The sequence below is a fragment of the Eulemur rufifrons genome, chromosome 3 (assembly GCF_041146395.1).
Source record: "Eulemur rufifrons isolate Redbay chromosome 3, OSU_ERuf_1, whole genome shotgun sequence".
NCBI lineage: Eukaryota > Metazoa > Chordata > Mammalia > Primates > Lemuridae > Eulemur > Eulemur rufifrons.
Window position 1 is genome coordinate 43097042 of NC_090985.1, and position 25689 is coordinate 43122730.

The following is a 25689-nucleotide window of genomic DNA, read 5'->3' on the forward strand; positions in this document are numbered from 1 at the left end:
TAAATTAAATGTTAAAAAGGCTGCAACAAGTGGTATTTCTTATCTTTTTATGATTCAGTAATTATATCTGAGTTGCCTCTGTGTTGGTGTTCACAAAACAATTTAAAATTCTTCTCTTAACCATTTAGATTCAAATTATCAAATTAGCATTTCATACAGGACTTCTTTCAGAAATGATTCATTATTGGATGTTATACTTCCTGTTGATCATTTCAAAGTCCTCAAACTCTTATTTCAACTGTTTTTTGCTACAGACACTTAACGTTGCTGCATGTATCAATATTTTGGTTTTGTTATTATTGAATAGTATTGCTTATATAGCTATACCAGTTTATTCTATTGATATACTCCTAGGCTCTTTCCAGTGTGGAACTATTATAAATAAAACTACTATGTACATTTTGTACAAGTCTTTTTATGGAGATATGCTTTCATTTTCTTAGGAAAATACCTAGTGTTGGAATTGCTGGGCCCCGTCTAATAGTTTCTGAGCAATTACAGTATAATTAATAACCAGGAAACATTAATGTGACCCATAGAGTAAATATATATTTTATAACGTAGGGACCAAAATAATGTTGATTAAAATATCTAGTAGCTGGGCTGGGCATGGTGGCTTACACCTGTAATTCTAGCACTTTGGGAGGCTAAGACAGGAGGATGGCTTGAGGCCTGGAGTTTGAGATCAGCCTGAGCAACAAAATGAGACCCCATCCCTATAAAAAATTTAAAAAAATAAAATTAGCTAGGCGTGGTGGCACATGCCTGTAGTTTGAGCTACTCTAGCTAGAGACTGAGGCAGGAGGATCGCTTGAGTCCATGAGTTTGAGGTGAGCTATCATGATGACACTATACTCTAGCTCAGGCAACAGAGTAAGACAATGTCTCAAAAAAAAAAAAAAAAAGGAACAAATAAAAATATCTAGTAGTGAATAATACGATATTTAAATGCCATAAATCTAATTAATCATCAAATAACTTTTTTCTTCAGTAGAAGACAAATTATTTGAGTATGTGCTGCTTTGGTTTTTAAAGTTTTTGACATACATTCTTTGGCTCTGTCTCTATTTATATTATTTTATTACAGTCACTTTTTACACACATACACACACACACACACACACACACACACACGAGAGAAGCTGCATTGACAACATGCAGAAAAGTACAGTATGAATAAAAACTTACTCAATTCCATGATAATGACATACTGAGGCTTTCTCAAAAGGTAAGACTTGAAGTTTCCGAGGACTAAGTTCTGGCGTCAGAACAAAAGCCTTTTCCCTGAAACAAAAAGTTTTTCATTTATATTTAAGGTTTTATTTATTTTTATTACTTTTTCTTCTTTTTAAATCCCCCATGTGATAGTATGTATTTAAGGTTTATTTAGTGACAAAGAGAAAGTTAAAGAACGTGTCTAAAGAAACAAATCTGACTTCTCCTCTACAATTGATTTTTATTCCTTGGTGAAGTGAACTAAGTTTTATGCATTAGGTTAAATTTTTTTTTTTTGCAATGGAATAATTAAACTTGAAAAGTATTTACATCCTACTCTAACACATATGGTATCCAGATCTTTCTTTGCCTGAGAATGTAGTCATCATGACATCTACTTTAAGAGTCAGCAACTTTTTAAATATCAGAGGGTATGGAGACTTAACTGCTGACTTCAGTTCTTTTTCTGAAGTAGGTTTTCAATCAGCAGGTATGTTAAAACTAATCATATGTTGAGTTTACATAAAATATTCACACCAACCCCTTCCACACCCAGACCTGCAGGGGTATATCAAAATTTGGGAAAGAAGGCGGTCACTGCAATTAGATTAAGCTCTCTGGGTTATTCTGATAGGTGCCTTCCTTCACTGCCTGAGTTGGAAACCACTGTTCTATGTAACTGATCATGGTCCTGAAGCTCAGAACTTGTTAGACAGGAATGGGAGAATTATGCAAAAGTAGTCTTTACATAGTTAATAGGTAGAATGAAATACCAGAGACTTGAATTCAGAAGAGCTGAAAATGGTATGCAGAAAGGCAAGTAAATAGTAGAGTACCAAGAATAAATTCGCTATCACATTTTTTCCCCTAAGTCTTTAGTAACGAAAACTGCCCTTCCACTACTGAAAATTATCTAGGGTACTATGATAAGCATTTGAAATTATTACATTAAAATTTAAGATATACGACAATTAATGAATCCTAAAAACTAGACTTTATACTCAATTGCATTGATTTAAAGTGTTCCATGGAAAGTAACACTAATAAATTACAATGACCCAGTATTTTGATGACTATTAAGATGAATGATTTTATAATATAAAACTCTGTATCTAGCATTTCAGTTCTTTCCTTTACCTTTTCTTTGATAATGTCTCTCATTTCTCATTTCAATCCCTCTCAGCAACTTTACCTATTTTTGTTTAATTTCATTCACAACTTGTTCTTCCTAAAAGAAACATTTTAATAAATTTGTGTTTTGTCAATGTTTATTATTTCCCTGGCATATACATAGCAGTCATGTTTGCACTTTGTTTAATTTAACACAGCATTTTGGATAGCTCCTTGCAAAGGTAGATATTTAATAAGAGCACATAAGTTCCTGATTCATTGCAATGAAAGCTCATCCCTCAACTCTAGTGCTAACAGAAGATACACTTGATAATGATGCAGTTCTTTACTAACATTGAAGAATCACGTCAAACTTTCCTAAATAAATCACCTACAGTTTCTGTAAACTACAGAAAGAATTAACCATATCTCCTGTACACTGCATCTAGAAAGACATTCTAATCAAAAAGACTACAATAAATAATTCAGTTTTGGCAAACCCATCCGACTCTGCCAGTTTGTGCTTAATGATTTAAGGAACAGTAATTCAATAACTAAATAGATAAAAATGTACATACTTCTTCACTTTCTGGATTTCCACAAAAAAGGTTATCAATCTCTCAAAGATATGAGAAAATAAAATTACTCCAAAATTATATAATTTCTATGTCATTAAGATCATTAAGTCATTAAGACCCAGAGTTATTAAGATCCTCACATTTTCAAAGTCGCTCCCTATCTCTCTAGTGAACATGCACATAAAGGCAATAATGGTCTGACAATGTTTGAGATATAACTACCTTCAAATAAATCCTTTCCAAAATTTGCCTTTAAAATTAGTATTTATCAGAATATAATTCAAATCAAGTTTTGTAAAAGTGATCAAAGTGATCTACAATTTTTAAGGTCCTTTGGAAGGTTTTCAAACCAGTGGATTAACAAAAAAAAAAATGGGAGTAATGAGCAAATTATTCAATCCTTACAAGTATTTGATGTCACAATTTTACCTGTAATTTTGCCAACTTCAGCAACATCCAGCATTTATTAACTGTATCTTAGTGGAAACTGTCTTGAAAGTCAAATTAGTTGTAAATTATTCATGTAGACACTGAATTCTTATTTGGTAATGTCATAGTTTCAAAAGCATTTTTATTATATTTTCTCATTTTCTTCAGTTGAAAGGCTGAGCTTTTTGCTACTATTAGGCATGACTGACAATGTTCATGCTAAGTTGTGTCATCAAAACCAGAGAGTTAACACAGAAAAGAGAATTAAAAAAATATATTTGCAAGTCAAATTCTAATTTTTTTCTTAAAAAGTACTGTCCTTTGTATACAAAGTAGAAATTACTGACTTCTATAGGGAATATGCTGAGGTTGCTTTTATTATTCTTGTTTCCCTCATATTTAATACCATAAAAACAGTAGGACATTTAGCTAAGACAAAATATGATGATTAATGCCAACCAATGAACAATGGGATCAGACTTACAAATTTTGCTTAAGTAGCACAGGGTACCAATTAACTAAGGAAATGAGATATAATGTTATTTTAAAAATGATTTTTAAAAATTGGAAATTATAAATTTATAATTTACCCTTTTTGAATCGGTAAAGGTTGAAGATCTCCTACTGGTAACCCATCGGAGGTAAAGTGTTTCAGCAATTCTTTAGCATCCAATAGAGTGATTGAATCCCGAGGACCCTCTTTGTGACCCAGCAACTGTTCAGATGAACGAGGTAATGAACCAGTTCTGCGAAAATAATGTTACGCAGATTTATTAAAAGCATATTTGAATTTACCATGGTCAGGGAAAGGTGATGCAAGCAGGAACAAACAAACAAACAAAATACACAAAGAAAACCGAAGAATTAAACATTTAGGAAAGGCAATAAAGTAAAATATTTGCAAATCATTTAGTTTCAGACTATATTTTCAAAAATCTTTAGGTCACAATAAATCTTGCAGTTACCATGTCAACAATTCTACTACTTATATAAAATAAACATAATTATATATTTATAAATGATGGTCTATCATTCAGTAGTATGAAGTTACCAATTCTATAAAATTTAAATGTAAACTCTTGTATGTTCTGAAATCCACAATGTTGTAAATTTTTGAAGGCAGGGACTGAATGTTCCAATTTTCTATGAACTTGAAACATTAATTGAAGCACAGCCATGAGATGAAACAGTAATCAAAAATCTCTTCACGGTCTCTTCTAGCCATGATTATGACATTATGAATAAGCACTAAACCATTATTATACCTGAAATATAGGCAGGACTTCTACTTTTCAAACTACTTTACATACAATATATTCTTAATCTTCACAAATTTCCTTGAAAAAGATGGAAGAGGTCTTATCTCAAAATGAAGTAACACCTAATATTATTTTGTAAAGTGAAAATCAATATATCATGCCTAAAAAATAATCATTATTCCTATATTTAAGATAAAGAAACTAACACATAGTAAGTTACATTTTACAGACCCCAGGGTGACACAGCCATTTAAAATGAGAGTTAGAACTAGACTGACTCCAAATTAGTTACTACTTCTACTCTATCACTCTATAAACCAAAAAAAGCTCATAGAAAGTTTTAAAAACTAGAAAGAGGAAAATACTTCCGTTTCAGAGAATGTTAGAGGATTTACTAAACACAGAATCACAGATCACCATAGCTTTGTCACCACAGCATAAATAAAACCTTCATAACATCTGTACATAAAATGAATTTCTAACTTTACATTAATTCAACTATTATCTGATATTTTATTACTCAGATAAAGTGTTTTACTGATAATTACCATTATTAAAATATTGACATTACAGTTTCAGACATTATTTCTATACATTAAGGATGAATAACATACCGACAGTACCTTTTCCCCTTTCCTATTCCTGTACTTTTAAAATGAAAATAAAAATCTAATAAAAATAGTCAAATAGGAAAATAGTAAAATATTTTCTCTGAATTTCATAGTAACTGCATTATTAATTTAATTTCTATATAGCTACCCTCTAATAGTGACTCACAAATGTTTCTTAATGAATATTATACTCAATCATTTTATAAGCTAGATATAATGGGGAAATGTATAATTTGCATTTATATGGAACCCTGAACATAAGGATATCAAAGCAATTTAAAAGTTCTGTTTGTGATAAATTACACTACACTAAGATATGTCTTAGGTTAAAAAGATAATACTGACACCACCTTATTTTGTTCAGTGTCTTCAAGCTTATAAAGTATTTTTTCACATTACCATCTCATTAAATTTTCACAACTTTGAAGTAGAACTAGGATTTTTATCTCTATCTTAAAAGATGAGGCAACAAAGTCACAAAACAAGAAACGGAGTGCGTCTAAAACCAGGTTTTTAATGACTTCTGAATTTCACTATATAACAATCCTTTATTTTCCAGTTAAATATATTTGAACACAAAACAAATTCTGAAAATATGCAACATAACTTTTGCTCCCAACTAAGAATGCAATGGTGTCTCCCTATTTTTTGAAGTGTCCCCAAGTATTTATTGAACATTTACGTTGTAAAATCATTGAGAGGTACTATAGAGTTTACTGTAATTTATAGACTGATAATCAAAGCTCATAATTTACTGTATAGGTATGACTTTAAGTATGAGAAAGGAGGTAAGGAGAGTGAGAGGAGGTAAATATACTGATGTAGAATGAGGCAGAAAAGGTAAAAGAAAATAAGTCTCATGAAAGAAGTAACAACACAGTCCTTGGGTATTTAAAGAAGAAACATAACATTGAGTTGCAGTGTTTACCAAAGGCTTAAGAGAAAGGTGATATTTGACCTGGACCTTGACAAATAACACTCTAGTTCAAGATGGGAGATTAAATATACACATTAAGCTCTTTGCTCAAACAAATTGAAATCACAATGTTGAAGTATAGGAGATTAAATTCATAACTAAATTCATAATAGGGTTAAGAAAAAGAAGAAGAGAAAAATGGTGGACCAAAGAGTTCAACGAATTTCAAAAAGGGATAAACTAGAGCAAGCATCTTAGCAAGAAGTGGAAACAAACCTACAAAAAGGTAACGTGTCTTCTTTCTTTCCCACAGAGCCACAGTGACACTCTAAATTTGGGATCAGAGAGTGGCAATGAGCACAAATCAAGATGATAAATTTTAAGAACAGTACTTAGAACAGTTGTACAAGTAGCCCCTTCCTACACCCACCTTACCTACCTCCAGCCCCCGTGTTTTTACCTCTGAGTTAAAAACAGAGAGACTGTTCTCTAAAGATACAGACACCCCATGTGCTTGTTCTAGTGTCAATGGTGATGGCTGAGAATAAAGACCCCCTAATTTAATGTAGGGTTAAGGGCCAAAGCTCACTACCTGCTGATACCCTAAAGGTTGCCCAAAAGTGCAGCCAGCCAAACATGTTCTATCCTGGATCGACCCTCCCCCAACATTAATATAGGTGAGAGCAGGTAGGGAACACGACTACACCTATGGAGAGAAAAGCACATGCCAACTACCTACAGCAACCCAGCTCTAAATTCTTAGCTATGAGCAGACAATGGAGAAAAACTACACATAAGAGAAAAACACCAGAGGAACAAATAAACCAGTTGCAAAGGAAAGTAAGATCATTCAAGAAACAGATAAAACAAATTTAAAGAAAATTCTAATTAATACCCTTATGGTACCATCTCAAGTCTCATTATTAATAAAAGAACAGGTTGCTATGAAAAAACAGGTTTAGAAGAAGAAGAAAAAATTATTAGATGTTGAAATATGACTACCAAAAATTTCAACAGAAAAGATGAATGCAAAGGTGAAGAAAATACCCCAGACATAGAGCAGAAAGGACATATATTACTGAAAGAAAAATAAAATTTAAAGTAAAAAAATCAATCCAGAACTTTTAATATTAGTTAAAAACAGGTATCTCAAAGAGAAAAGAAAAAAATGGAGGGAAGAATATTATAGAAGAAACAATAGAATAGTTCCCAGAGCCAAAAAAAAAAAAAAAAAAAGTCTTAAGACTAAAACGTCCCAAACCATGGCCTCATGTAATTTCCAAACATTAAGAAAAACATAAAATTCTAAAAATTTTAGAGACAGAATAAAATACTTTTAATAAAAGTCGATCTGGCATCAGACTTCTTAAGATATGAGATCCAAGAAAACATAGAACTAATCTAGAAATGTGATTAAACGAAATACCAGGATTACAGCTGTGCAAGTAGAGTAAGTACAAGTTAGAGTAGGCAGTCAAAGAGAAGCAAAAAAAAAGAAAATTTTAAGAAGAAAAAATATATGTATTATTGCAAAGAGTGTAAGGTTTAGAGAGAGGAGGAAGATAGAAAAGGAAGAAAAGTAGAGGTGTTAACTTCTTCATCTTTCATAGAGGAAAGTAAAATGATACCATCTAAAATTGGTAGGCGAGAAATTGACGTTCTTTTGTGGGTAACTTCGTCTTTCCTCATTCTTCTTTCTTGTCTCCTTCCTCTTAAACTGTAAACACCAGATATTCTCAAGGAATGGCCTTAAGCCCTCATTTCATTTCTCCCATGGTCACCAAGTGACCTCACAGCTACAATGGAGTTCATTAATAGGTATAATATAAACATGTAGGAATATAAAACAGGAATACTTCAAAGTAGTTCAAATGAGGAGAGTACTTCTACTTCACTTTACATGCTCCTGTGGTAAGTTTTTCTTATATATTCATATACTTTTGTATACAAATATGTATATGGAAGGTGGTCTGGACAGCTATATAGCAAAATGTTCACTGTGATTACACAGACCTGGCAAGTAAAAGTACATGGCAGAGAAAGATAAGCATTTTTCTTTTAACCAATACACTAATCTGTTGACTATCTACTTATAGTAAGCAGGTATTCTCTTATAATACAACTATAAACTGCCTATATCTCATAAACATAACTTAAAAATTCAGAAGAAAAGTTCATTTAAAAATACTGAGCTATAGCATGCTTTACTACAAATTCAAATATTACCTCATTTTTTGTTTAGCTTTTTCAAAAGTTTCCAAATTTTGAAGAACATGCCTTTCTGGCCATTCCAGAGGATTGGTTTCCATTAGACTGGAGGAATCGGGTTCTACCGGAATGGAGTCTAAAGAGAAAGAAATACACATAAGTAGTGAAAAGTATTAACATACTGAATTTTTCTACATAAAAATGCATATTTATAGACAGATAACATCTGTGTATGTGTGCGTGTGTGTATAAAGGCATGTCGGGTTAGTTATATAATTCTTACTTTAAACATTTACTGAAGACCTCTCTGATGGCCTGAACTGCGCAAAATGCCATAGAAAAGTTGTTGGAAATAAAAATAAAATATCTCCTCATAATAAAAGTTAGCTAGCTAGAATTCTGAAAACTGAATTAGCATTATTAGGACTCATGTACAATAAAAGCTTAACTTTGCTATTTTTAGTGAAATTAGTTCTAAATGAAAAGGAGGCAATTCTGTAGAGAATATACTGAATATATTGTGAGATTTTTGTACTAGTAAGAGGAATTAGCACAAATAGACTGAAAATTTCCATATATTTTAAAAAGAGATTTTTAAAATCTCTTGTTATTTTACTACTAATAAAGTATTGTACATAAGGCTATGCTTATTGTTCTAGCTAATATGCTGCAGTGAACTAACATTCAGATTGCTGGTAACACTGGGATTCTCAACAAAACCTAAAGGAACAGCTTCCATTCTCATTAGAAATTATTGGTATATACAGATTGTTTCACCACCGGCAAAATTACTCACTGTATTATTTTTTTGGATTCTAAAACTATCTGGTTTTAAAATTATTACATATTGTTCTAATAAATTGACTGAAAATTATTGGATGTTAGCTATTTAACTAACCATCTATGCTGACAAAAATACTCATTTTATATTTTGGAGAGAGAGGTCTTCCAAAATAATAATTTGGTAAAAAAAAATAAATTAAAATGGAATCCACCCATATGTTATTGTTTCTTTACTTATTAAACTATTTAACCTTGAATATTTTAAAATATTTTCAATGCTTTTATTGGATTGCCCTCACCAAACACCATCCAAATACACCGGTTCCCATTTCTTCATAAGGGTGGTAAAATACTGATTATTTTATAGAATAATGGGCATCATAATAAAATAATATGCTTCTGAATGTTGACATGGCTTTCCACTAAAAGTATAAAGAAAAAAATCATTAGCAGTTCTGCACAGCTGCATGCAATGAGTTCACAAAAGAATGCAAGCCATCTTAAATAACATAAACATTAAATTTTTCCTAAATAATACACTATAATTAATTATCTTTGACTATACAACCTACATAAAAATAAATGACATAGGCTAAATATTAAGGAATAGGTGAAAAAATATTCATATGTATTGTCTTTGGGAAATTGTTTAATATAATTCTTACAGTAAAATAAAACACAATATTTTATTTTTGTGGCAGTCAGGACACTGGGCCATGCTTTCAAACAAAAAGCACAAAGGCTTTCGGAGAAACCAAGGGTACCGCTTTTAAAAAAAGCATTTTATTTTCCAAAAGAAACAAAGAAAAAGAACCCATACAATAGGGAAATAAGGAAAACTGACCTATAAAGTCACAAACCACAGGAAACAAAAAGAAAGTAATATCACTGATGACAATATGTGGTTAATAAATATAGACCATTATAATAGCAATATGAATAAACATGAATAAATCATAAAAGGTTACATTATATTATAATTGATATATTCTGTTTAATAAAAGCAAGAATTATAAACACATACCAGAAATTTCCTTTAAAATATCTGAAATAATAAAATAACGATCCTACCCCTATGTGTCAGGCACTGTGCTAGCCTATGGGATTACTGGAGAAAGCAAATAGGCACTCCTTGCCCTCAGAGAACACAGGCTTTGGAGAAAAGATGAATATTTAATAAATAACTACATAAATAGTACATATTTTGAAAATGTGATCAATAATTTGAAGAAAAACTATAAAGAGTGAGAATAACAGGAAGCAATTTAAACAGAGGAAGGTCTGGGAAAGCCTCTTTGAGAAAGTGATATTTAAATCAAGATCTGAAAAATGACTATCAGTTAATCAGGTAAAGGCTAGGAGAAAAGAATTGCAGCAGAAGACATTGCATATGTAAAGTTCCCAAGGTGGAAAGGAATGTAACAGCTAAGGAAAGGAAAGATTTTCTGTGGTGATAAGGAAACAGAAATGTGACACTGGAGGACTAGAATAAACAGGAAGCCATTTTACAAATCATGTTAAGGATGCTGTATTATGTTTGCAATTGGAAGCAATCAAAAAGGTTTGAATAACGGAGTGACATAATCTGACTTACATTTTAAGATGAGCACTCTTGTAGCTCAGTGTGTTAACAGTGTCCTGGAACTTGACTTTGTACTGGTAACTCTAAGATACATTTCCTTAAACTTACGTAAAAGCCCTAGCAATTACTTGAGCCCTTCATTCCTTACCGTTATCTCCCGTACAAATCCTCTGGTAAGCCAACCTCTCTCTAGATCTCAGTTTGCTTTTTCTTACCTCCCATGACTCTGAGTATGGTGCTTCACCCCTCTGGCAAATTCTACCTTCTCGTCTCTGTCTAGATCTTATGCATCACTTAAGACCTACATCAAGTCCCTTGGCTCCTAAACAGCCTTCTGTGATGACTCTACCCTAGTTATAGTCCTCTCTTGTAAATTCTTATTTATTTATTTAACCAGCATTTACTTCCTACTAGGCAATTTTCTAAGCAATTCACAAATAACTAATTTAATCTTCACAACAACCTATGTCATCCCTAATTTAAAAATAAAGAGAGTCTCAGAGAGGTCAGAAAACATACCCAAGGTCATGTGCAAGTAAGCTACAGAGCCAGCATTCAGTCTTGCTAGTCTTGCTCTGGAGCCCATGCTGTAACCATGGAGCTATGCTCTCTCACTTACTAAACACATCCCCTATTTACAAGTAATCTAACAACGTCTCTAGAATCTTTCAGATTACTTTGTAATGCTATTTAACTTGGGTACTGATATATACTGATGATAATGATAATATAAATAACAGTTTTGGGGCATTTATTGTGTTAAGTGTTTCGCATGTATCAACTCAGGGTTATCCTCACAATAGGGTTATCCCCACAATAACCCTAGTAAGTGGGTTATGTTATTACTCTCATTTTAACATGAGGAAACAGAGTCGTAGAGAGGTTGAATATCTTGTCCAAAGATATTCAGCTAGCAAGTGACAAAAGTGAGATTTTAACCGATGGTCTAGCTCCAGAGCCTGTGTTTTTACACAAGCACTATATACTGTTTTTATGTCTTGCTTTCCAAATAGATCATAAGCCTGTTGAAAGCAAAGGATCAAGATTTTTACTTCTTTGTGTACCTTCAGTATCAAACACAGAAAAGGAACTCAACAAACATTATTGTCAACTTGATTCTGTGGTCATTTTCTCATTAACCTATGCAATAAAAATGATTCTCACAGAATAAAAACAAAAAATTGTCCTCTACACTTAAAATGGTGTTAGGCAATCTTCAAATGCTTTCTTGTTAGAGCCTGAAAAGCTTCTCTATATTCAAACTCATCACGATAGAACCCAGGAAAAGAAAAAGAAATCCAATTAAATACTGAAATGATTTCCTGCTCCCTCAGTGAGGTTTGGTGACTGTTCCTGCCCTAATGAGTGGAGAATATGGAGTATTTTACCATATGTAATTTTACCTCTACTAAATTGACTATGTATATTTTGCTTTCTTCACTTTATGAAAATATAGCTTGATAGAAATCTACCCATTCTAGCAGCTTAGTGAGACTAATGAGAGAGATCACTTTAAAATGTTTCTACCTCTGCTCAGAAACAATTATACTGACCACACTTAATGAAAGAAGTTAAAAGCAAATCTGAAATGTTTAAATGATGAGAAATACAGTTTACCATATATGCGTGCATACTTGTATATATAAATACATAACATCACTTAAATTTATAAAATATATTTTGATGCGATCAATCATTTGATAAATTTTAATAATAACCATAATAATTGTCATAGATGCCACACACAAAAAAAAAGAAATTAAAATTTAAAGTAACAAAAAACTTACCATTTAACATATTGGAGGTTTTAATTTTGTCTGTCTTTCTTAGAATTGTTTTAGGAATAATAGCATCAAAATTATCTAAAAAGCGTTCCCTTGTGAGTATTAACAGACTTTTGAGTTCAGCAACAGAAACTGTTTCAGGCTGCTTTGCCAACTTTCTCCTTTCTGTAAGACAAATAACACAATTAACTATATAACTATTATTTTAAACCCTCTCTGGAGCTCATCTAAGAAAACAAGTTTCCTCTTTTATGGAAAGTATTTTCAACAGTAAAACAAGTGAATATCTCCAGTAAATCAACATTCCCATGTAGGCCTGCTTTCATTTTAATCCCATTTGTAGATAATGAGAGAATTTCCAGTTATGTGAGATAAACAGAAAGAGTAATCTATTAACACCAAAAGTTGCTAAATGAGAAAGACAAGTTTATAAAATTTTCAGAGCATAAAAATGGCCTTATATTCATGCTTATGTGAAAATAAAACCTGTTAGACTTTTAGTTAAATATGCTAGCTTGGCTACTTCTATTTCTTCTCTTTCCCCAAATCTAAAATCATAGCAAAGGAATAAAAAGGGTCAACATAAGAAGAAATGAGAAATAATGGCACTTTTCAACAAATTTTGCAAGTAGAAATGACAGTGGAATGGTAACTAGTCAGTAGAGCAGAGGAAGAGTCACTTTGGGTGCCTGCAAAGAGGCACTATCCAGGAGCAGGGGGCAGATGGTGGTGAGACGCTGGACTAAAATGGGATTGGATGTGTAATGAGCAGTTAGAACTCCAGGGCCCTCCTAACCCTGCCTCCAGCCCAGCCCTCATAGCCAGGTAAGTCTCCTTTCATTTATTTATTTAATTTTTTTGCAGACCCAAACTATGGGACATCAGGTACACTGAAAGGTGGTATTGAGATTGGGGTTAAAACTAAGGGTTTAAATAAAAGTCTATCTATACTAAAAGGTCAGACTCTAAGTCCTGCTGCTGAAAAGCTAGCTGCCACAAATGCCCAACTGGAAAGATCAAAGGACTCTCCTTTTGAAAAATGGAACACCCTCAGAGAAAAGAGCTCTAGATACTGATATTGGGGTGGAGTAAGGAGTAGGAGCTCACGAATAAAATATTGAATTGTCACCCTACCACACTACAGTGAAGCTTGCCATATATTATATTAGAGGTAGGCACATAAGACTTCCAATTTAAAATAGAATGGACAGAAAAGAACTACCAGACATTTAAGGAAAGGTGTTGAAGAGAAAGGTGGCCTTATGCACAAGAATTTGATTCAGTAACACTTCTAGTTTCCCTCTCTCCCCCATCACTCACTGAGCTAGTCAGAAACTAGGCATGCTCTGATCAGACCCTTCCTCTCTTCATTTCAGCTAGCAAGTCTTCAGGATGTATGCTTTCTGCAATGTGGGAAGGGACTTTCTCCTGCATAGTTGGTCTGCAGTTGCCTATCTCTGACAGCCATTCAGTGGCAAAGTTCAATTCTGGGTATATACGTGAGAAAGCCAACCTGGCCATAGATCTAAAAAGCCCCTCTTTAAATCCAGCTTTCGTGTATAATTTATTTCCGTCTGTGTGTTACTTAGGTTTATTTCTCAACTAGTTCCAACTTTGGGAGGAAAACTGGATATTATTTATTGGGAGCCCCAAACTAAAAAATATCCAGGATAAAAAGAGGGACTAAAGCAAACAAAGAGAAAAAAGGAGCCCAGCAGAAACAAAAACATTGGAGGGAACACAAGAAAGTTTGTGATAATTTCCCCATAGAAATAAGAGAAGATACTGCACCCACAAAACAAGTACAGGATGCTTTGACAAAGGAACAATCAATGAACAAGGAATGAGTGACTCTTTAAGCACACGAGAGCTCAAATTTCAAAAATTCCATAAAAGAACTGCAAAATAAAATGGAAGATAACCCCTAGAAACTAGAACAAAAAGATAATATATAAATAGAAAAAGGAAATTAGGCATTTTGTCCAGGAAAGTCAATATACAACTAATAAGAGTTCTAGAAAGAAAAAAAAAAATAGGGAGAAAATGGGAGGAAGGAAATGATTAAGTGGGTAAGTAAAGAAAAACTTTCAGACTTAAGGATATGAATCTTCTATTTAAATGGTCCATCAAGTATACAGCTCAATAAATGGGGTGTGGAGGAGAATGGAGAGATATACACTATGACTTAGAGCAAAGCTTGCATAAAGAAAATTTCTGAAGATAAAGTTTCTAGAAAAGGGATGAAACCAAACAAACCAAAAGTAGATCACCACAAAGAAGTATTTAATATTAGATTTCTCAGCACAAACACAGCAAAGTAGAAGACAATGGAGCAATGTCTTTGAAACTCCGAGGGTAAATGATTTTCAACCTAGAATTTTATCAAGTAAAGATATTTTCAGACATGCAAAAACTGAAAAAATATATGCCCCATGAACTTTTACTCATGAAGCTACTGGAAGATATGCTCCAACCAAAGGAGTAATCCAAGAAAAAGGTGGTTAAGGGTCTAGGAAAAAGGAGATTCCAAAAGAAGGAAAGAGAAAAATTCAAAATATCAGCAAGTCTAAGAAGCAATCAGTCCATAGTTGAGCAAAATATGAAACACTGGAAAAAAATTAATAGAGAAATAAAAAGGAACTGATATGTTTGAACATATGATGAATGTTAATGATAGGAGTGTAGTAGAAGTGCTAGAGCCACCGGAAAAACATAATATTTTGTCTGTATAAAAGACTAGGCAAATTTAAGAAAAAAATAAGGTGATTATCAACCATAAGAAAAACAAAGGATTATATAAGAAAGGCTATTTGCTCACCATCATTTATCACATGGCTCAGTAGTAAATTTATTTATGTAGTTGTAATAATGTTAAAACTAACCACTGATTTAACCAAAATTCGTGACTTCACTTTAAGGGGTGGAAAGGGAAAGTGAAGATGATATAGGCCAGCAGTCTTTATCTTCCATAGTTAGATGTTAAGATCATGCCTGAAACTGGTAAATCAAGAAATAGCAGCATACATACATTATTTGGAAAACTGGAGGAAATGCCACGAGACCTTGTGGAAGAGCTGAGGATAGCTGCCTACAGGGACTGAAAGATGGGGAGAGATGGGTAAGGCATTGCTGCTTGCCATTTGAAGTTTTTTAATACCATTTGAATTTTCAAACTATATCCATGTATTACTTTGATAAAAATATTTCATTTTAAAATACTTCTAGACTAATAACATTTTCTTCTATAATAAAATAGTAAATTATAAATTCATAAAGAATTCAATTCAACCAACGTTTATTGAGAACTTACTGCCTGAAAAATGCTGTGCTGTGCTCTTAGACACAGGTGTAAAGCATCTCACATTATACTACCTGAGGTCAGTACACAGATAATGCAAGGGAGTAGGTCGAGGAGGAAGCAATCAGTATCAAGGTTCTACTTCGGAACAGCAGCTTTATGATACAAGCCTCTGTAAAATCCCACCTCACCAATGAGGACCTTGGTAGGGTCCTTCCAGATCTGACCCAAGATAAGTAACATGGTTTCTGCTGTCAAGAACATTAGTAACAATAAAATGACGGTTGTAATATATTCTGCTTCTATTATATCTTCTTAGAAAATTAAAAGCTTCTTTGTTTTTTATTTTCTGAACAAACTGCTGAGAGCCAATATAAAACAAAAAGTTACCAACGGTTTGCTTTCATCTGAAAGAGGCACAATGGGTAATGTGCTTCAGAAATTAGGTCCTACATTTTTATTAATGCTAAAAATACAGTCAAATCTGAACCTGACCAATACTTATTAAAGCTGTCAATTATATCAGAATTTGGAGAGCAGGGTAAGAATTTGTATTGACCTTAATAACTGAGAAAGAGAGAGAGAAAATAGATAAAATTTAATAGAGTTATAAGCAGGATAATTTACCTAGGCAAAACATAATCTCCACACAAATAAGTGGCAGAAAAATATTGAACTAAGGTCTAAAAATGAGTGAGCAAGAAAATGTTACATTCCTACAAAAGCTAGTAATAACTAAGGATTCATTAAAGAATAATGTAGAAGTAGAAGAGCTAAAGGAATCAGCAGACGGAGCAATCAGGTTTGCACTGGGTTCTATAAATTTTAAAAAAGATGTAGGGAGCTCAGAGTACTAACTACAACAAAATGACAATGCTGCTGTTTTGATGTTTATTTTGCATTATCCTGAAGTTTTTTTATCTAAAAATTATTCAGCATTCTTACATTTGTTGAAAAATTGGTGTAACAAGATATTTAATATTACCAAAAACAAAAGTTGTAAATTACAAAAAATTACGTAAAATATAAACTTATAAATTTTAAATATCATCATTCTAATATAATAGTATTAAATATAATTTTCAAAATAAAGTAAAACTAATAAAAATAAATTAGTTTAAAAAAATTAAGACCCAACGCATTTTATTCCATTTTTGTGTTATTTTAAAAAACAAAATACCTCAATAGTGTCATTAATGAGTACATTTTTGTGCAAACTTTTCTAGCTGTTCTTTCTAATTTGGTACTAGTCAGGGAAATAGTGGAAAGACAGTATTAATAATAAGCCTATTCAATGTTTTGTCGATAATTTGGAGAAATCTTTTCTAACAAGTTTGTTTTTCTGCAAGAACTAGTCTTTGTATTGAATCACTGATTTTTTTTTTCAGAGAAAGTTGTTCTCATTAATTCTTTAGTTTTCATCATGTATAAATGAATTAACTGTATTAATTTAAATACTTTTCTATTCACATTCTTTTATTTGAAAATCACTGAAGTAGATATGTTTCAAGCTTACATTGGAAACTTTTTTTTTTGCTATCATTTTCTTCTGCCTTATGAGATATAGAAATTCTAAATAGAGGATGCATCTTTGTCCCTAGATTTTTAATCCAGTATTAACTCTCGGAGAAGAGATTTGTTCAGCACGTATTTTCATCATAATGGATTAACTGGATCATTAACTGCAATCAAAATTTAATGCTTCAGATCGCAAATTGGCCTTTTCATGGACACACCCAGAGCTAGTGTTTCCAGCAGCTACTAGCTCTAAAGTCTTCTTTAATTTCAGGTCCCCTACTTACCCTCTGCCAAATGTGGTGCATCCCTAGAGGTGCAGGCATTTCTTTAGCATTTCTGAACCCTTCCCCCCCACCCCCACTCTCCCTGCCCCATCATAGACCTTTTATTCACACCTCAGCAGCCTAGTTATAGCTGTCAGTATTTCTCTTCTCACCCAACTAGGAGGAATGGCCCTACTAGGTTTAACTCTTCTCCTTTTCCAAAAAGAGATGCACTAGCTTCAGATTCAGAGAGCTCTCTGCTTTTCCACTCTGACAGTTTTTCTGGTTAGAAGGGTGAGGAAGAGAGGTGAAGATGAAAGAGCAGAGATATTGAAGGAACTGAGTTACAAAGAGCTGTAGGAGGCTTATGGCAAGAAAATCAGAGCCTGAAAGGTGTTTGGCAGGGATAGAACAAAGTCAAAAAGCAAATACTTACTACTGGCTGACGTATGAAATAACACGTTTAGATCCACACAAATACTGGTATTTTAATATACGTTTTTTGGTTTTAGCATATACTACCTTTTATTGAAACTGATTTATCTTTCTAATTATACTTTCCTTGAGCAAACAACATTTTTTAGTTAAAAAAAAAAAGAAATCAATGGTTAGAGGAGCTCAAGGGTATGAAATTACCCTGGCTTTGTACGACTGAAAAAGTTTGTAATCCTTACGTGAATAATTGAGATCAAGTACTCTAAAATTATCTTCTATTGAATAAAACAGGCTATTGAATTCAAGATATTTAAAAAATGTTTTTAAAGAAAGAAATGATAGTTTTTATTTTATATTTATAATACATAATTATAATATTTTTTCCTATGTGTACCTAAGGAGGCCTTACGATTTGAATCAATTTTCTCAGAAATTATGTATCAATGATTTGCTTGAAATAAGTTCATATTAGGCAATAATGAACACTTAAAATTTATATAAGAAATTAAGATTGATAACCAACTTAACAGTAAGAGGAAAAACCTTAAATTATGACTCTTAAAAAAGTGTTAATTTCCTGAATAAAGAAAATCCATAATACCAACTTTACTCAATATGTGAAATGTTCTTAGTTATTATTGATGATCATGATTAAAGTCTAAGAATCAATGTTCAAGTTAACATATTAATTTCTCTGGGACTTGCATTTTTTTCCTATTAGCAGTCCATCCTCCTACTACCAAAAATATATAAAAAGAAATTTTAAAAAGAAATCTATATTAAACAGAATAACATCTATGTATCTTTTCTAACATACAGCTAAAAACAAATTTTGAAATATAAAATTTGCCTGGTGACATATTTTACAAATGTTAATAGTGATGTACAAATAAATAGGAATATTCTGAATCTGGTGAAAATAAAATTGCAGATCTCTTCTACTCTACATCATTTCTATCAAAAATAATTCTATAAATGAGTATCATACCTAAAAGACAAAGTATATAAGAAAAACTGCAAATAAAGATGGTTTATGTCTGAACAAGTCAACATTCTTATAATAGGGTGAGATATATAAATTATTACTTACTCAGGCATTCTTTCAAAACCAAAACTTGGACATTAGCTAACTTTTTTTCTCTCTGTACAACTTGCTCCCCAGAAAAATGTGGAAGTGATAAGTCAAAAGGAAAGCCTAAGAAATAGAAAAAAGTCAACATTAAAGATGCCCTATGCCAGTAATTAACATTCAGTTCCTATGAAAGGTGTTATGACATGATTAAAAAAATAAGTCAATCACTCACCTCTCTTGATCTTACATATTTCAAAGTAAATAATAATAATTAAGCAGCAGAAAATAAGCATACTAAATTATTTTACATTTTAAACATTGACCTGATTCTTAAATTGAGGCAATTTAGGTAGCAGAGAATTCCCGGCATCACATTTTCTTCTACCTGCTAAGGATTCACAGATGGAGTACAGCAGCTAGTCTCTAAAGATACCCTCCACCCCTCGAACAAACCGCACCTCCTGTGATTCCTCCATGTGCAGTCCCGTCCACAATGGATTCAGGCTCACCTATGTGCTAGACGGACCCAGGGTAGCCTTAGCCAAATCTCTCCTGACTTTCTTCCTGCCTATAGTACTCAGAGTAACTATAGAATGCACTGAGAATATACTATCTTAAGACAGGGAGGGACTTCCCAGACTGCTTGGGCTTTCTTCCTCTGTGCCCTAAAAGCAAGATGTCCTTCAAAGCTTTGCCCAGTGAGTCACCTGGGCCCTCAAGTATACAACCCAGCATTGTCTGCCTCTTGGAGTCCCTCAGCTGTAGCGCAAGTGGGGCACACACAGTCAAGACTCCATCTGCCCCGGGCAGCTTTCTTGAGTCTTGGGGGACCAGCTCAGTTGTATGTGTGTATTTTCTGTCACACTGGACTCAGACAAATTGGTAACCAGTGCAGGGTGGACATAAATAGTATCCCAGGAAGCAGTGGGCATTTAGACTCCGATTCCTGGTCGTTGGCACAGTGCTGATATTCGCTATTCTCTACACTATGGGAGTCCTCCCTCAGGCTAATGATTATCGAACCTGCTTTGCACTATGTAACCAATGAGGTATGGTACAAGTGAAAATTAATAACTTTTGGGCTAAGACACGGAAAGTCTTGAAGCTTCTTAAAACAATAGCTCTAAGGGAAGTCAGCAACCATATAAGAAGTCACACTATCCTGAGACCATGATATTATAAGGAAGCTCAAGCTAGCCATGGGAAAAGGACATGTGGCAGGAAAATCAGCCCTCATCTGTTCCAGCCATACTAGCCCAGGCACCAAACATGGGAATGAAGAAGCTATCTTGGATACCAAGCCTTGTGGAATCTTCAAATGACTGAAGCCCTAGCTGTATGTCATTGTGATTGTACGTGGGATCTCAAAATAGAAAACATCCAGCTGAGTCCACTCAACCCACAGGACCATGAAAGAGAATAACAAATTGTTGTTTTTAAACTAAATTTGGGATAGTTTTGTCATGCAGCAATAGATAACCAAAACACAGAGCTTGGGAAGAAGAGAGAAAGATGGGCAATAAAATAGAACAAGAGGCTTGAGAATAAGTAAATGAAAAATGATAAATATATTATAAAAAAATAATGTGTATTTAAAGTGGAAAATACTAAAAATTTCATTTTTATAATTGAAGACTGGACATACTAAATTTTACTAAGAATGATGTAAAAGAAATTAACTTTGCACTCTAAACTGTAAAAGTATGTTATATGTTTAAAGTAAAAGGTTAATTACATTTAATGTCTAATAATTCTTCTACCTAAAACCATAACAATCAACCACACATGCAAACAAATATAAAAATGTTTTTTCTCCTAAAGTTAGCACTTACTCAATTTGGCTTCTTCTGTCTTTGTTTTCATCTTTCCATGAATTAAACTGAGTACAAATGAGCCATTGATCTGGTTGGCTGAGTGAATCAATGTAGCTTTACACCTTCTATTGCTATTACCTTGTAACAAGAGATAATAGCTAGAACGCTCTCCTTTCACTTCAACATCTGGAACTAAACAAAAACAGCCACCTTATTAAGTATATGAACATTCAGCACACAACATGGCAGAGGCATACATTTGACCCACAGGATATAATAAAATTTCTATGTTATTTTAAAATAAGCTGTTACTCAATACATTTAAGGCTAGTAGTTCATTTAATTGAGAAAGCTGTTAAAGCAGAGAATCATAACAAAAATGATTCTCACCAAGCATAAACTGCTTATTTTAAATTAAAACTATGTGTACTCATTCATTAACTTTTGATGAGGTTACTAGAGTTTCAAGGTATTTTTCTTACATAATAAAATCAATAATGTATCAACTACTATTTTCAACTTCTATTTCTTTAAAGTGGAATAAACTGACTCCTGCGAGCACACACAACTTAATTGGTGGGAGTAGAAGTGTGTAGCTATATTTGAGAGTAGCTTTTTGCTTCTTGCAGTGGGCATCCAAGTGTTTTACGGAGGGAACGGAGAGCATTCATTAATCTGGCATGCCAGTTATGTGAAGGTCACTTAAGACAGCTTCTAGTATATTTTAAAAACAAATCAAGTGAGGGTTATGGTGAAGGTTGAAGAAAAACTGTGAAGCCTTTGAGATTAAAAATAGAAGTAGAATACTTTTTGTTGAAGACAGTGAATTGGACATGAGCATTTATATTCACTATCTCCTGAAATTCCACTAAATGAGAATAAAGAGGTTTTTAAAATAGTATTAATTTACAAGGACTAATATCTGGCAGAAGAGACAACAGCAACTAAAATTTGAAAGCAGGAAAGCATATGAACAATTGGTAACAGACTTCAGTCTCTCAACTGTTAAAGAAGCTGAGAAAAACAACAGAGAAAGCCCTGAAGCAACACAATTTATACTGCAAGTGTCCTTGAGAGGCTTTGGAATGGTGGTCCCAGATGGCACTGGGAACAAAATGAAGGTAGAATAGAAAGATAGGTTGAAAGCCAGCTTGGGAAGCAGTTAGGCTTCCTGATCCCTTCTTATTCTATTAGTAAAATGACTATCCTTTCCCAGATGAGAAGACTAGAGGTTTATTCTCTGGAGAAAATAAAACAAAGTGTCTCTGGTTAGGAGACATAAGATAGAGTTAAGGATTGGAGTCCTAAACTGATAATCAGTGAATCTAAGTGAATGCTTAGATACTGAATATTGAAACCCCTTACCTTTCTTCTTTTGCATAATTTCCAGAATTTTAAAAGGTAGATAGCAGAATTGAAACTTATTTTGGAAATATGGCCGGTCCTAAAGGAAAGCCTAAAAAAATCTCAACATTGAGGAGTCACCTAATGTAATATCCCACTGAGATCACCCTAAAATGAAGCTCACAGTCAATAAGCTACCCCTATGCCCAAATGTTTCAATCAGCTTTCTGATACTCTCTTGTAAATGTGAGCAGGCAGCCAAAAATTATGGGACCTCAAGGAAAGCCTCTAATATGAAAACCAGAGGCTGGCCGGTTCGAAGGTAGTGAGTTATCTCAATTGATTGTTCACAGTCAGCTGCAGATCAAACCTCTTGTTCTATTCCTTCCCCCCTCCTCACTATAGATTTTTAGTCTTAAAAAAAAAAAAAAAAGCCAAACTACTATTCCTCTCTGCTTTTATAAATTTAACTATTTTAAATAATACAGAGGGTAGGAGGAAACTTTCGGAGGCGATATGTTTATGGCACAGGCTATGGTGGTTTCACAGACGTATACTTATTTCCAAATTCAAGTTTTATACATTAAATATGTATAGCTTTTTGCCAATCATACCTCAATAAAGTGGTTTAAAAAATAAAATAAAGAGCTTATGGAAATTAAGAAAGCAGAAATAAATACTCCAACTAAAATGATTAGGAGATAAATTTTAGTAAATCTACCAGAAAGCAGAATAAAAAAACAAAGAAATGGAAAATAGGAGAGAAACTGAGCCAGGAGGAACCATCCCCAAGCAAGGTCAAAACTGATGCTAGAGGCGGGTTACTGAAGTAAAGATAAAGGGCATTTAAGGAATGATGACAGTAATAGAATGTTCTTGAGTATAAGGGCTACATCATGTTCAACATCATAGTCCTGTCAGCTACAGTGCTTAGAACATAGTAAGTGTTCAATAAATGTTGACTGAGTCACAAAGATGGAAAAAATTATTGTAATAACCATTTAGTATGAGCATTAATAATGGAGGATTTCTTGAAATACTGATAGAAGGACAACAATCTGGAAGTGATTGTATAAAGCTAAGGAACTGCAGAGATACAAGAGATCTCAAAGAATAAGATGCCACTACAAAATAACTAAGAACTACTGGAGTCAACTCTGGCCAAACCTGAGGTTTGTTTGGCTCCTTCCCTAGCATTCCATAAACATGTTCCATTGAAAGGTCCTCCTTCCTTGACATTCTTCTTGTTCTCTTTCCATTCTAATCTTGCCTTTTCAATCTTCTTTATTGGCCCCTTCAAACCCTCATGCATTTGTCCTTGCTTCATTTCCTCATAATCAAGTATCCTCCCTAAGCAAGCACAATTGCTCCTGACTGATTGCACCAATACAAATCAATACATTAGGTTAGTGAAAGTTACCTCTTTAAAAAAGTATCTATGTCTCTATTTCCCTTAAGTTTATTTTAGGGGTTATTGGGATGGCAGGGTGAGAAAGTCTGTGGACCCACTCCCCAGCAATACAAGCACAACTGGTAAAATTATCTGAAGGGTATATAGCAAAGGAAATGTCCAATCAGAAATTTATACTAAGATTAGGTAAAAATTCTGAGAGTCTACAGCACTTTGGCCACCACCTACTTCTTCCCAACCCACTCCCAACGCAGACAGATGGAAGTTCCAATGCAAACAGGTATAACTAAGATGGTTCTCTCTCTTCCCTCAGCTCTCAGTCAAGGGCTAGAGTACATTATCGGGAGGGGCAGGCTGCCAGCATTTCTCATCCCATCTAATCTGAGTTGAAGAGGCTAAATTCCTGATGAGTATGATGAATTCAGGGACTCTCTTCCTCCACCTAACCCCCACTCATAGGGTACAGGCTCTGCCCTGGAATAGGCAAGCTGAGAAAAGTGCCCAAGGGAAGAGACTTTAAGAATATAGCCCTAAACTCTTCCCCAAGAAACTGACTTTATTTGAAATAGAGTGTGGAGAAGTTTAAGCCTAAAGGTGGTCTCAAAATCAATAGAAATTTGGTTATAAGCAAATAAAAGGAAGTTGGTAGTTCACTTAGTTAACAGAAACAAGCATGACAGAGAAACTGGGAAAGAGACAGCTAAGAAGAGACATCCATGTGTCAGAACCCAATTCAAAGACTGGCCTTGAAAACTACTCAAATTTAACTGGATCAGCAATTTAAATGGTTGTGCAGCAATTTAGGGCCCAGGGCATCGTCAATAACAATAAAGCAATGAGCTGGCAATTAGTAGAGACTAACAGCTGGATGTGAGACCAAATGAGGCAGACAAGGGAAAGATCAGGGAAAGAGAAAGTGATAGTCCCACAAAAACCACTGTACTCCTAGAATGAATGTGGCCACACTGAAGGCCACATCCTTAGAGGACCGACAGCAAAGCCTTTAATTGTGGAAGAAATAGACTTTATTAAAATAGCCTAGCCAACTCACAAAACAAATAAACAAACAACAAAAACAAATGTACTAAAAGCAGGAATCATTAACCAGTGGCTACAATATATTACCTAAAATGTCATTTTCATCAAAAAATTGAGAATCATGCAAAGAAACAGGAATGTGTCACACACACAGGCGAAAAAGCACGTGACAGAAAAATGCCTGTGAGAGGGCCCAGAAGTCAGACATAACAAAGACTTCAAAGTAAACATAAATATGTTCAAAGAACTAAAGGAAACCATGCTTAAAGAAGAAAAGAAAGGTGAATATAAATAAAAAGATAGATATTACAAAATAAAAACTAAATGGAAATACTGAATCAGAAAAATACAATAAACTTAAAAGGGCTAAAATCATACAAATTACATGCTGTCATCACCATACAGTGAAATTAAAAACTAATAATAGAAGAAAGAGGAAACCCACTTTTAGATTTACACTCAAAATAATTTTAAACCTGTACATGTATATTCAGAGCAGCATTATTTATGATAGCCCCAAAGTGTCAACAGCTCATGTTCATCAACTGATGTGTGAATGTGTAAATGTGTGATGTGTAAATAAAATGTAGTACATCCAAACAATGGAACACTATTCAGCAATAAAAAGAATGAAGTACTGGTACATGCTACAACATGGGTGAACCTTGAAAACTTATACTAAGTGAAAGAAACTGGCCATTAAACACTACATATTGTATGATTACACGTATGTGAAATGTTCAGAATAATCAAATCCACACAGACTAAAACAGATTAGAGGTTGCCCAGGGATAGGGGAAGGGATGGGTGGTAGGAATGGGAAGTGACTGCTAATGGGTATGGGTTTCTTTCTGGGGAGATAAAAATGTCCTAAGATTGATTGCAGTAATGGTTACACAACTCTGTGATTATATGAAAAACCACTGAATTATACACATTAAAGAGGTAAAAATGTATGGTATATGAATTATATCTCAATAAAGCTGTTTTTAAAATTTATATTTACCTTAGGAATGTAAAG

General features: G+C 33.5%; 1 protein-coding gene across 1 annotated transcript in view; it reads right to left on the minus strand.

Annotated features, from left to right (window-relative positions):
* Positions 1-25689, minus strand: part of MTBP (MDM2 binding protein) — a 65431-nt gene that overhangs the window by 12044 nt on the left and 27698 nt on the right. Inside the window, exons 12-17 of the mRNA XM_069466038.1 lie at positions 20894-21067; positions 19080-19184; positions 12479-12640; positions 8345-8462; positions 3923-4078; positions 1189-1284 (exon numbers count right to left, since the gene is read on the minus strand). Coding sequence (XP_069322139.1) covers positions 1189-1284; positions 3923-4078; positions 8345-8462; positions 12479-12640; positions 19080-19184; positions 20894-21067 — 811 coding nt within the window. The remainder of the gene's footprint in view (positions 1-1188; positions 1285-3922; positions 4079-8344; positions 8463-12478; positions 12641-19079; positions 19185-20893; positions 21068-25689) is intronic.